The sequence below is a fragment of the Octopus sinensis genome, unplaced genomic scaffold, assembly GCF_006345805.1.
Source record: "Octopus sinensis unplaced genomic scaffold, ASM634580v1 Contig17348, whole genome shotgun sequence".
Taxonomy (NCBI): Eukaryota; Metazoa; Mollusca; class Cephalopoda; order Octopoda; family Octopodidae; genus Octopus; species Octopus sinensis.
Window position 1 is genome coordinate 1 of NW_021834991.1, and position 13,371 is coordinate 13,371.

The following is a 13,371-nucleotide window of genomic DNA, read 5'->3' on the forward strand; positions in this document are numbered from 1 at the left end:
TTATCATTGTTATTGGCATTGTTGTTGCTGATAACAATACGAGAATAGTTATTGTTTGTTTTTGTCATTGTTTTTGTCAGTTGCAATTATTATTATTATTATTGCACTTAGTAGTAGTAGTAGTAGTAGTAGTAAGTAGTAGTAGTAGTAGTAGTAGTAGTAGTAGTAGTAGTAGTAGTAGTAGTAGTTTTTGTTGTTCTTGTTGATGATGATGATGTGGTTATTGTCTTTCATCTTACTTTCCAACTTCCGCCATTATTTACTCAGCTGTGTGACTGAAACACACAAGCGATGACGTCAGAGTTGTAATGGCGGTTTCCAGCCGTTATCTCACTTGAATGTCTTGTCTGTGAAGACATCAATAGATACACACATCCGCGCACGCGCATACCTTAACACACACACACACACACAGACACGCACACATATACATGTGTATATGTAAGTATATATACATATATATCTATACATTATATATATACATACACACATAATTTCATTTTACATGTCTATCTAAGTATATATATATATATATATATATAGAGAGAGAGAGAGAGAGAGGGAGAGAGAGAGAGAGACAGAGATAGATAGATAGACAGACAGATAGATAGATAGATAGATACATATATATGGGTGCGTGTATGCATATATTATATGTATACATGTGTGTGTGTGTGTGCGTGTGTGTGTGTGTGCGTGGGCATATATATATATATATATATAATATATATATAATATATATACATACATATATATGTCGTGCTATCATTCACGTGCCCCCATCCGTATACACTCTGTTTCTCTCGAAGTCGTTTTTTACCTCTCTTTCATCATATTTCACTCTCTCTCTCTCTCTTCCTCTCTCTCCTGCCTCTCTTCCTCTCTCTCTCTCCCTCTCTCTCTTTCTCTATCTATATATCTATCTATCAGTCCGTGTCACTGATTCCATCATTCTTTCACTCATTTTCACCCACAGAAACAGTTTCTATCTTCCTATCAGTCTCCCTCATATGTGTGTGTGTTTGCGTGTGTGTGTGTGATTGTGAGTGTCCGTGTGTGTGTGCGCGTGTGTTTACATACATACACATACATACATACATGCATGCATACATACATACGTAGATACATAGATACATACATGCACGCATACATACATACCATACATACATACATATATACATACATACATACATACATACATACATACATACATACACACATGCATACATAATACATACTACATACATCATACATACATACATACATACATACATGCACACATACATACATGCATACATGCATACATACATACATACATACATACATACATACATACCTATACTACATACATACATACATACATACATACATACATACACCATGCATACATACATACATACAACATACATACATACACATACATGCACCATACATACATGCATACATACTACTACATACATACATACATACATACACCATACATACATACATACATACATACATACATACATGCATACATACATACATACAAACGATTCGAAGACTACAGATCCAATCCATTACTGGAACTGTAAAAGTCTGTAAAACTTTGCAGAGTTTTATCATTTAAATATATATGAGCATTTCATACATACATACATACATACATACATGGTGGTGGCTGTCCCCTCGTTATCGAGTATGGCCATTGCATGAAGCTTAATCAATGTTGTTATTGTACAATGCCTGTGCAAGAAAATTTTTTTTAAAGTGAGGAAAGGCTGAGTTCTGAGTTCAAATTCCGCCGAAGTCGACTTTGCCTTTCATCCTTCGGGGTCGATAAATTAAGTACCAGTTACGCACTGGGGTCGACATAATCGACTTAATCCGTTTGTCTGTCCTTGTTTGTCCCCTCTGTGTTTAGCCCCTTGTGGGAAGTAAAGAAATATATACATAGATATGTCGAAGAGGTTCGTTACTTTTCCTGAAGCGAATTTCCAATCCCTATGACGTTTTTTTTTGGTTATTTAATTCCTTCGCAGTGATGCTATGATGAGCGGTATTACAAGTGAAACACTTATCGTTAAGTGGATACAAAAGGGAAAGTAAATATTGAGGAAATGATCGGAAAGGAATACACAGACAAGAAGGAAAATATCATATTATAAGATGTACATTTAAAAAAAAAAAAAACAGTTTCAAAAGATCACCCTCGTTTCTGTATCTGATGTTGGTCTTCCTATAAAATGTTTTGCACTAAAAACTCTACTTTTCAGAATATGCGCTTGGATGGTTTCTGTACCAGGCATAAGTCACCATCACCGCCAAGATTCACGCCATCCACCATTTGTATCTCACTGACCTCGACTTTGCAAGTAACATCCCATTGGTCTCACATACAATCACAAATGCTCAACCACTCTTCACAAACCTGATGTCGGTTGCCATTGAAGTTGGTTTCATAATAAACCTTATTTTTATTGATGAAAACGCTGGTGTGAGTGATCTTACACTTCCGTTGGGACCCACTGGGTCCGCTGCCGATTTCTGCTACCTTGGCTCTCGTATTCGCTCTACCACAACAGTCACCTGACATAAAACTACGCCTGTTTTGTGCTACAGTAGAATCTATTCTGCTCAAAGACTCTGAATGTTGGACTCTTATGGTGGCGCAACAGCTAACATTTCACAACATTCGACCTCTGCGCAAGACCTTTAATATCTCCTATGCCGACCATGTTCTCTCATAAAGAAGATGTTTACGTCTATTTTGACAGAAAAAAATTATGAACTCAAATATTTGTTCGAAATAACTGGTACTCCGTCGGTTGCGACGACGAGCTTTCCACTTAATCCGATCAACGGAACGGCCTTGTTCGTGAAATTAAGATACAAGTAGATGAACATTCCACAAACACGCATACCCTTACGGTAGTTCTCAGGGAGATTGAGTGTGACAAGGCTGACCCCTTTGTAATTAAAGGTACAACTTATTTATGGCGGCTGATTGGACTGGAGCAACGAGGAACAAAATATCTTGATTAAGAACGCAACGCATCGCCGGAAATCGAACTCATGACCTCACGATCAAGAGCCGAAAATCCCAACCACTTAGCTACGCGCCTTCACTCCCCTTCAAAATATTAACTGCGGGACTCACTTTTAATTTCTAATAAAATCATTTCTATAAAACATCAAGCAATCCGTCTCTCCAATATAAGTTTTCCAATATCTTTGTTTATTCCACAGTGGCACACAACCATTACAATGCCTCCCTTCCTTTGCACATATCTTCAGCGGCACATCAGCGACTATTAACTGTGCCTTTCTATTGTTACCCTCTTTAGCGTCACACCACCACAACTGTACCTAGCGACTGCGAGTCAATGAAGGAGTCTCTACGTGGTCGCTCGACCTACAAGAAGGGGCAGCGAAATCTCAGTCACATCGAGCCCTATTTTAAAAAAGGAAAGGGTACTTGAACAATGTATTACCTGATTAAAAAACTACAGGATAGTCACCGTTGGAACGCTTGATCAGAACTACCTATAGCCATATCACAAAAAACGACAATCGCCTCTGTACTTCATCAAGGTTCATGTACCTATTTCTTTACTACCCACAAGGGGGACAAACAGAGAGGACAAACAAGGACAGTCAAACGGATTAAGTCGATTATAACGACCCCAGTGTGTAACTGGTACTTATTTAATCGAATTCGAAAGGATGAAAGGCAAAGTCGACCTCGGCGGAATTTTGAACTCAAAACGTAGCGGCAGACGAAATGCCTATTTCTATTTCTTTACTACCCACAAGCGGCTAAACACAGAGGGGACAAACAAGGACAGACAAACGGATTAAGTCGATTATATCGACCCTAGTGCGTAACTGGTACTTATGTAATCGATCCCGAAAGGATGAAAGGCAAAGTCGACCTCGGCGGAATATGAACTCAGAACGTAGCGGCAGACGAATCTAGGTTCATGTACCTTCACACGATAGCGACAACGACGAGGCCTCAGATCGATCCTTGATCCATGCAAACTGCTTGTTATGCTGTCTGCTGACAAACTCCATCTGTGACCTTCAACAGACGTGATGAAATTTGATTATTTAAAAAAATGCAATAGGTACGGGCGTCGTTTGCCCTCAACCGCCCACCGGGGGCCAGAAGGCACGGGTTCAAATATGTTCTTTGCAGCGATTTGGAAATAAATCAAGGCAAAGATTTCGATGGATTTCAAGATAAACGGTATTTCCTGCGCTGACAACAACTGCGCCTGATATTGTGCATTTCGAGCAGATGTTGCACAGCAATACATACCCTGTGGTGTAGAAATATAGAGTGCTGGGTAGGGGAGGAGGAGGAGGAAGAAGACGACGAAGAGGGGGTAATGTATGCAGAGAGGGCGGGACGGGATCGAGAATGAGTGTATGATGTATATAGGTGTTGCAGGTTGTGGGTGAGTGGGTGGGTTTGCAACGTGTGAAGTATGTGTAATGTCTGCTGTGTGTATGTGTGCAACACACGCACACACACACACACACACACACAAGCAAATATACATCTGTGTGGACTCTATATATGTATATGGGTAACTGTGTGTGTGTGTGTTTGTCAGGTAAATAAATATGTAAATCTGTATACAAACATTCATATCCCAGGTGTATTTACATACATGCACACACACACACACACACACACACATATATATGTCTATATATATATATATATTCATAGGCGCAGGAGTGTCTGTCTGGTAAGTAGCTTGCTTACCAACCACATGGTTCCGGGTTCAGTCCCACTGCGTGGCATCTTGGGCAAGTGTCTTCTACTATAACCTCGGGCCGACCACGCCTTGTGAGTGGATTTGGTAGACGGAAACTGAAAGAAGCCTGTCGTATATATGTATATATATATATGTGTTTGTGTGTCTGTGTTTGTCCCCCTAGCGTTGCTTGACAACCGATGTTGGTGTGTTTACGTCCCCGTCACTTAGCGGTTCGGCAAAAAGAGACCGATAGAATAAGTACTGGGCTTACAAAGAATAAGTCCCGGGGTCGATTTGCTCGACTAAAGGCGGTGCTCCAGCATGGCCGCAGTCAAATGACTGAAACAAGTAAAAGAGGAAAAGAGTATATATATATATATGAATCTATGTATGTATTAGTGTGTATGTGTTTGTCCCCCCCTCCCCACTGTCGCTTGTCAACTGATGTTGGTGTGTTTACGTCCTCGTAACTTAGCGGTTCGGCAAAACTGAGCAATAGAATAAGTACTAGGCTCACAAAGAATAAGTCCTGGGGTCGATTTGTTCGACTAAAAGTGATACTCCAGTATGGCCGCTGTCAAATGACTGAAGCAAATAAAAGAATATATATATAATATATATATATATATATATATATATAATATATATATCACCGTGATCACCGTGATTGACCAGGCTATCAGATATTACTACACATCGCTGCTCACAATGCACGCCGCATTGTTTTAGCCTTCAAGTGACGCCACCCCGCTCGCTAAGCGAGCAGCCCAACAGAAGAAAGAGTGAGAGAAAGTTGCGGTGAAAGAGTACAGCAGGGATCGCCACCACCCCCTGCCGGAGCCGCGTGGAGCTTTTAGGTGTTTTCGATCAGTAAACACTCAAAACGCCCGGTCTGGGAATCGAAACCGCGATCCTACGACCGCGAGTCCGCTGCCCTAACCACCGGACCATTGCGCCTCCACACACACACTGAAATACACACACACACAAACACACACACATATATATATATTTATATATATCCATGCGTATATATAAACGTGTGCGTGTATATATGTATATATGTATAGAAGGCGCAATGGCCCAGTGGTTAGGGCAGCGGACTCGCGGTCATAGGATCGCGGTTTCGATTCCCAGACCGGGCGTTGTGAGTGTTTATTGAGCGAAAACACCTAAAAGCTCCACGAGGCTCCGGCAGGGGATGGTGGTGAGCCCTGCTGTGCTCTTTCACCACAACTTTCTGTCACTCTTACTTCCTGTTTCTGTTGTACCTGCATTTCAAGGGGCCGGCCTTGTCACTCTCTGTGTCACGCTGAATATCCCCGAGAACTACGTTAAGGGTACACGTGTCTGTGGAGTGCTCAGCCACTTACACGTTAATTTCACGAGCAGGCTGTTCCGTTGATCGGATCAACCGGAACCCTCATCGTCGTAACCGACGGAGTGCTTCCATCCACATATATGTATGCATATAGACAGATTTGCATATATACGTGTATGCTTGTAACTCTGTGTATGTGTGTGTGTGCATATATATATACATATCTGTGTGTGTGTGTGTGTTATATGAATGCATACTGAATTATCCAGATACACACGCACACATACATGCATACACACAAACACACTCCTTCGCGCCTACACATGTTTCGTACATAGATGAGAAAGCTATATATTTCAATACTTCCGTTGGTGCCCGCGTGTTTGTATATATACTCTTTTTACTCTTTACTCTTTTACTCGTTTCAATCATTTGACTGTGGCCATGCTGGAGCACCGCCTTTAATCGAGCAACTCGACCCCGGGACTTTTTGTTTGTAAGCCCAGTACTTATTCTATCGGTCTCTTTTGTCGAACCGCTAAGTGACGGAGACGTAAACACACCAGCATCGGTTGTCAAGCAATGCTAGGGGGACAAACACAGACACACAAACATATATACACACACTTATATATATATATACATATAATACAACAGGCTTCTTTCAGTTTCCGTCTACCAAATCCACTCACAGGGCATTGGTTGGCCCGGGGCTATAGCAGAAGACACTTGCCCAAGGTGCCACGCAGTGGGACTGAACCCAGAACCATGTGGTTGGTAGACAAGCTACTTACCACACAGCCACTCCTGCGCCTATATATATATATATATACTTATGTCCGTGCAAAGATTTGTGTGTGCGTATGTGTCTGGCATACATGAATACACTGGTATGCATTAACATATATTTGTACATACGTTGTCATACACGCATACACACATATATATATGTGTGTGCATGTATATTATATATGCATGTATGTATATGTGCATATATATATATATATTATATATACACACACATACATGGGTATAGATAGATCAACAGATAAATGGACAGGCAATAGAAAGGCAGAGACAGACAGACAGACAGACAGACAGACAGATAGATAGAGATAGATAGATAGATAGATGGATAGACAGATGGATAGATAGATAGATAGATAGATAGATAGACAGATAGACAGATAGACAGATAGATAGATAGATAGATAGACAGATAGACAGATAGACAGATAGATAGATAGATAGACAGATAGACAGATAGATAGATAGATAGATAGGTAGATAGATAGATAGATAGATAAATAGATAGATAGATAGATAGATAGAGATATATAGATACGTACATACACAAATGAAAACGCTCATTAAACACACACACAAACACAAACACACACACTCACACACACGCATGCACACACACACACACATACATCACAGTTAACAGCTGTGACGACAGAGCCTATTGAAATCTCTTTCAGACGGCTGTATAACGGCTGTCAACAGAAAGGTGTCAGGATCGATTCTCACTGTAGGGTGTCTGTTGACTGACCAAGAAAACATTGACACATTGACAAATATTATAAGCTAGCGCTCCAAGACATCGACAATGCCTGCAGGTGATAAATGGCGTTGATGCCGATGAAAAGACACCAATATTTATCATGTCTCAGCCATTGTTTCAGTTGCTATTGTTGCGAATTGACTGCTGCAGAGAATATAAGAACAGCTTGGCGGCTTTCTTGCTCGGCAGCTCTCTTGCTCGGCGACCCTCTCGCTCGACGGCTCTCTCGCTCGACGGCTCGCTTGCTCGGCGGCTCTCTCGCTCGGCGGCTCTCTCACTCGACGACTCGGTTGCTCGGCGGCTCCATCGCTCGACGGCTCGCTTGCTTAGCGGCTCTCTCACTCGACGCTTCTCTCACTCGACGGCTCGCTTGCTTGGCGGCTCTCTCACTCGACGCTTCTCTCGCTCGACGGCTCGCTTGCTTGGCGGTTCTCTCACTCGACGCTTCTCTTGCTCGACGGCTCGCTTGCTTGGCGGCTCTCTCACTCGACGCTTCTCTCGCTCGACGGCTCGCTGGCTTGGCGGCTCTCTCACTCGACGCTTCTCTCGCTCGACGGCTCGCTTGCTTGGCGGCTCTCTCACTCGACGCTACTCTCGCTCGACGGGTCGCTTGCTCGGCGGCTCTCTCGCTCGACGGCTCGCTTGCTTGGCAGCTCTCTCACTCGACGCTTCTCTCGCTCGACGGCTCGCTTGCTTGGCAGCTCTCTCACTCGACGCTTCTTTCGCTCAACGGCTCGCTTGCTTGGCGGCTCTCTCACTCGACGCTTCTCTTGCTCGGCGGCTCTCTCACTCGACGCTTCTCTCGCTCGACGGCTCGCTTGCTTGGCGGCTCTCTCGCTCGACGCTTCTCTCGCTCGACGGCTCGCTTGCTTGGCGGCTCTCTCACTCGACGCTTCTCTCGCTCGACGGCTCGCTTGCTTAGCGGCTCTCTCACTCGACGCTTCTCTCGCTCGACGGCTCGCTTGCTTGGCGGCTCTCTCACTCGACGCTTCTCTCGCTCGACGGCTCGCTTGCTTGGCGGCTCTCTCACTTGACGCTTCTCTCGCTCGACGGCTCGCTTGCTTGGCGGCTCTCTCACTTGACGCTTCTCTCGCTCGACGGCTCGCTTGCTTGGCGGTTCTCTCACTCGACGCTTCCCGTGCTCGGCGGCTCTCGCTCGATGGCTCCATCTGGCTTTTCTATCTCTTAACCTGTGCCTCTTTTAAATGCTATTCATTTTAGTATCGTTGTCTATTTCGTGTCAGTCCTGACCCAGAAGAACTGTTGAGAAAGCCGCTCCGGCCCAGACCATTTTGCTAATCTCTCAGGCAATACTTATTGAAGGACACTCCACAACGTGTGTTTTATGAATGTTTGTGTGTTTGTGTGTGTGCGCGCGAGCGTGCATAGAAGCATTTAGTGTAGCATATATGTGGCGAACTGGCAGAAACGTTAGCACGCCGGGCGAAATGCGTAGCTGTATTTCGTCTGTCGTCACGTTCCGAGTTCAAATTCCGCCGAGGTCGACTTTGCCTTTCATCCTTTCGGGGTCGATAAATTAAGTACCAGTTACACACTGGGGTCGATATAATCGACTTAATCCGTTTGTCTGACCTTGTTTGTCCCGTCTGTGTTTAGCCCCTTGTGGGTAGTAAAGAAATATATATGTGGTTGCTTCTATCACCAATAGCAGAAAACCCTTCAAATAATGCCTTGCTTTCTTAAATAGGACAGAAGGACGCATTGAAAATGTAGTCCTAGCTTTATGAAAGCCCCTTCTTCCTTCACACAGGGAAGATTTACTAGATGCATAATGAATAACAAAAATAAAATACACACAAAGTAGATGTAGTGTGCTTGCACAAACTGATTTTTATTCAGTTAGCCGTCTAATTGCAGCATCAGTGATTTTTCAATCAATGTTTTCGTTTATATGTGACAACAGGTTTTGCCTTAGCATGCAGTATTGCATCTAGTAATGCCACTATTGCAAGTGTAAGATTTTTGTCGGCTCCTGATATATATATGTGCTACTTTTACACAGTATGTTCATAAGAGATATGATATCCGGACGAATACCGCGATTAAATTGCCTTTTTTGCCGAGGTGTTTGGATTGAGTATGATACACAGGCGGTTATATATATATATATAGGAATACAAAAAAATGGGACAAGAACGCAACTGGCGACAAGACATCCAGACAGTTAGATTATACGAAAAGGGACAAAAGAAAATTGACGGGTCATTTTGAGTTTTCTTTCGTCAGTCTAGTCCCAGATTATCTTTGCAGATATACATGCATATATACATACATATATATATATACATACATACACACACACACACACACACACACACACACACACACACACACACACACACACACACACATATATATATATATATATATATATAAACGGTGAATGAAAGACGGAAGATGGAAGAAACGAGAATTTTTATTAATCACTACATTTGTTTCAATACATTTAGCATCGGTCCAGCGCTGGATTAACCATTAAGCAAAATAGCATGTGCTTAGGGCAACAAGGGAAGGGGGCGGACACCACAGAAATGGTAAATGGTTTACGACACAAAAGAAAATCACTTTAAACTTACTAAAATAATATTCGGGATGCCTTTATCTCTACTAAGTATCGATGCAGATGTGTTACCTAAGATTAATTTTGAGGATCTGATCAAAAACTTTGCAATTCAAAAAAGTAGGAGGAAACTTTGCAAATATAAATAAAGTGGAAGGAGACAAAAATAAACATTATTTTCCCTCTTACTGTTTTGTTTCGTTACATAATCTTTTATGGGGGTACCAACACCTTTTAAGTGCTTAGGGCCTGGATAAGTCTAAATCCTGCCCTGCGTCGATCCTTCACGGGTGGGGTACTTAACAACTTGATCAGGAGCATCCGACGGTGCAGGTGTGTCTCTTCGGGTGATAAGATAGACACAAATCGTTAAAATAACAGTTCCGCAATTTAGTGTCTTTTACTAGAATAGTATTGAGAGTGACTTTGAAGTTTGCGCCAGTTGAGCCAGCATCGGACTGATGATGGCCGAAGATTCGAAGTCACTGTCAGTATTATTCTTGCTAAAGAGTTATACATTTCTACTTAAGTGCTTTGAGTAATACTTCAATTTAATGAAAAATTGTCTTAATTATAACATAAAAACAAACGATACATACAAGCATACATATACATATATAGATACATACATGCATACATACATGCCTACACACATATACATATATACATACATACATACATGCATACATGCATACATACATATATGCATACATGCATACATACATGCATGCATACATACATGCATATATGCATGCATACATACATGCATGAATATATACATACATGCATACATACATGCATATATACGTACATATACATATATACATACATATATACATGCATACATACATGCATATATACATACATATACATACATACATGCATACATACATGCATATATACATATATATACATATATACAAACATGGATACAGACATGCATACATACATGAATACAAATATATACATATATATCTATATATGCATACATACAAATATATACAAACACATGAATACATACAAGCATGCATACATTCATATACAAAAATTAATGCACATGAACTGACATATTTATAGACCCCGGGCGGTGGGGGTTAAAAGCAAAGTTCAACCCTGTGGGATTGGATATCACAACGCAAAGAGCACGATGAAAGGAGAGCTGGCAGAAGCGTTAGCAAGCCTGGCAAAAGGCTTAGCGGTATTTCGTCCGTCTTTACGTTCTGAGTTCAAATTCTGCCGAGGTCGACTTTACCTTTCATCATTTCGGGGTCGATAAATTAAGTACCAGTTGTGTACTGGGGTCGATCTAATAGACTGCCCCCCCCCCCCTCCCGAAAAATTTCGGGCCTTCTGTCTAGAGTAGAAAAGAAATATCTCGAACCATTTTCTTGCGATGCGGAAACGATTCTGCCAGCTCGCTCCCCAAATGAATTTATAGATAAATGCTTCCAATTTTGGCACAAAGCCTGCAAGTTGATGAGGAGAAGGAGGATGATGCTGCTGCTGATAATGATGATGATGAAGAAGAAGAAGAAGAAGAAGAAGAAGAAGAAGAAGAAGAAGAAGAAGAAAATAAGTAAAGTTAAAATAATGGAACGGCATTGAAAAGTAGACATTTTGGTTAAAGTGGGGAGAAAAAAGTGAAAGAGGAGGAAAAGGAAGAAATGATGTATATCGATAATGAATGACAGAATTTAGAAAGAAAATTTAAAGGAAGATATTGTTTAAATATTCACGAATTTGAAGAAGAAGAAGAAAAACGAGGTTGGATGGAAAGAAATTTAAGAATGAATGCGGGGGGATTTTTTTTAATAACGTATACTCTTTACTCTTTTACTCTTTTACTTGTTTCAGTCATTTGACTGCGGCCATGCTGGAGCACCGCCTTAAATCGAGCAACTCGACCCCGGGACTTATTCTTTTGTAAGCCCAGTACTTATTCTATCGGTCTCTTTTGCCGAACCGCTAAGAAATGGGGACATAAACACACCAGCATCGGTTGTCAAGCAATGCTAGGAGGACAAACACAGACACACAAACACACACACACACATATATATATACATATATACGACAGGCTTCTTTCAGTTTCCGTCTACCAAATCCACTCACAAGGCTTTGGTCGGCCCGAGGCTATAGCAGAAGACACTTGCCCAAGGTGCCACGCAGTGGGACTGAACCCGGAACCATGTGGTTGGTAAGCAAGCTACTTACCACACAGCCACTCCTGCGCCTATATTTAGAAAGAAAAACGAATTAATGGAAAGTAAAATGCAGGTGAGCATTGTAGGTGTAAAATAACTCTGTGAATTTACCCAGTTCGATTTTATTGATTTTCTACAGCCCCCAAACCGATTCTTTTCGCTGCTTTTTGCCTTTGTCAACTCCATTGTACAAGGTCAGTGAATATGGCAACAAAATTATCAAGCACACAAGAAAGTTTCTTTAGGGGATTTGGGGGGGGCAGGGGTTCAATGTTTGTGTTTTGTGGTGAAGGGGGCTGTTCTATCTGGTTCAACAAAGAGGCAAATTATTTGATATTCTCATGGAGTCATACGATGACGTAGAACTATTTAAAACGCTCGGAATTTAAATTTTAGGTGTTCTACCTTGAATGGCGGGTTTTATAGAGACGATGGTCACTTAATCGTACGCAATATGTCTGACCACCATTAGAATAAATTAAGAAAAGGCATTATTAAAATCACTACGCAGTGTAGGTTTAAAAATTACTTTTCGTTGGAATCCAGCCTTAGTATAGCGAAATGTCTAGGTATTATTTTAAACTTGGACACAAATAAATTCCCCACTTAACGAAACGTCAACGAGATGTTATTCTTTATTATATATCTACAAAAATCCCAATCATTCGGTTATTATCCCCCGATATGAAACAGTCTAATATATTAATAATATCGATAATGATAATGATTTATAAGATGTAATCGGATTAATTATACAATTATATTTCAGAATTTTCATCGATTCTTTAAATTTCATTTGTCGTTTTATTATTATTATTATTATTATTATTATTATTATTATTATTATTATATTATTATTATTATTATTATCATTATTATTATTATTATTATTATATTATTATTATTATCATTATTATTATTATATTATTATTATATTATTATTATTA

General features: G+C 40.9%; 1 protein-coding gene across 1 annotated transcript; it reads right to left on the reverse strand.

Moving 5' to 3' along the window:
- Nucleotides 1-837: 837 nt before the first annotated feature.
- LOC115231088 (RNA-binding protein 25-like) lies at nucleotides 838-12,610 on the reverse strand. The gene is made up of 3 exons (XM_029801175.2): nucleotides 12,573-12,610; nucleotides 8,430-8,829; nucleotides 838-900 (listed from the first exon to the last, which is right to left on the reverse strand). Exons 1-3 carry the CDS (start codon nucleotides 12,608-12,610, stop codon nucleotides 838-840), a joined length of 501 nt encoding a protein of 166 aa, XP_029657035.2.
- Between the last annotated feature and the right edge of the window lie 761 nt (nucleotides 12,611-13,371).

Excerpts from the sequence above, each read along its gene's own strand:
- LOC115231088 (XM_029801175.2), bottom strand. The coding sequence starts at position 12,610 with ATGGAGTTGACAAAGGCAAAAAGCAGCGAAAAGAATCG. Across the intron at positions 8,830-12,572 it reads AAAAGCAGCGAAAAGAATCG|GTTAAGAGATAGAAAAGCCA; the intron begins GTTTGGGGGCTG and ends AAAGAGGCACAG. Across the intron at positions 901-8,429 it reads TCGAGCGAGAGAAGCGTCGA|GAGAGAGGGAGAGAGAGAGA; the intron begins GTGAGAGAGCCG and ends GATAGAGAAAGA.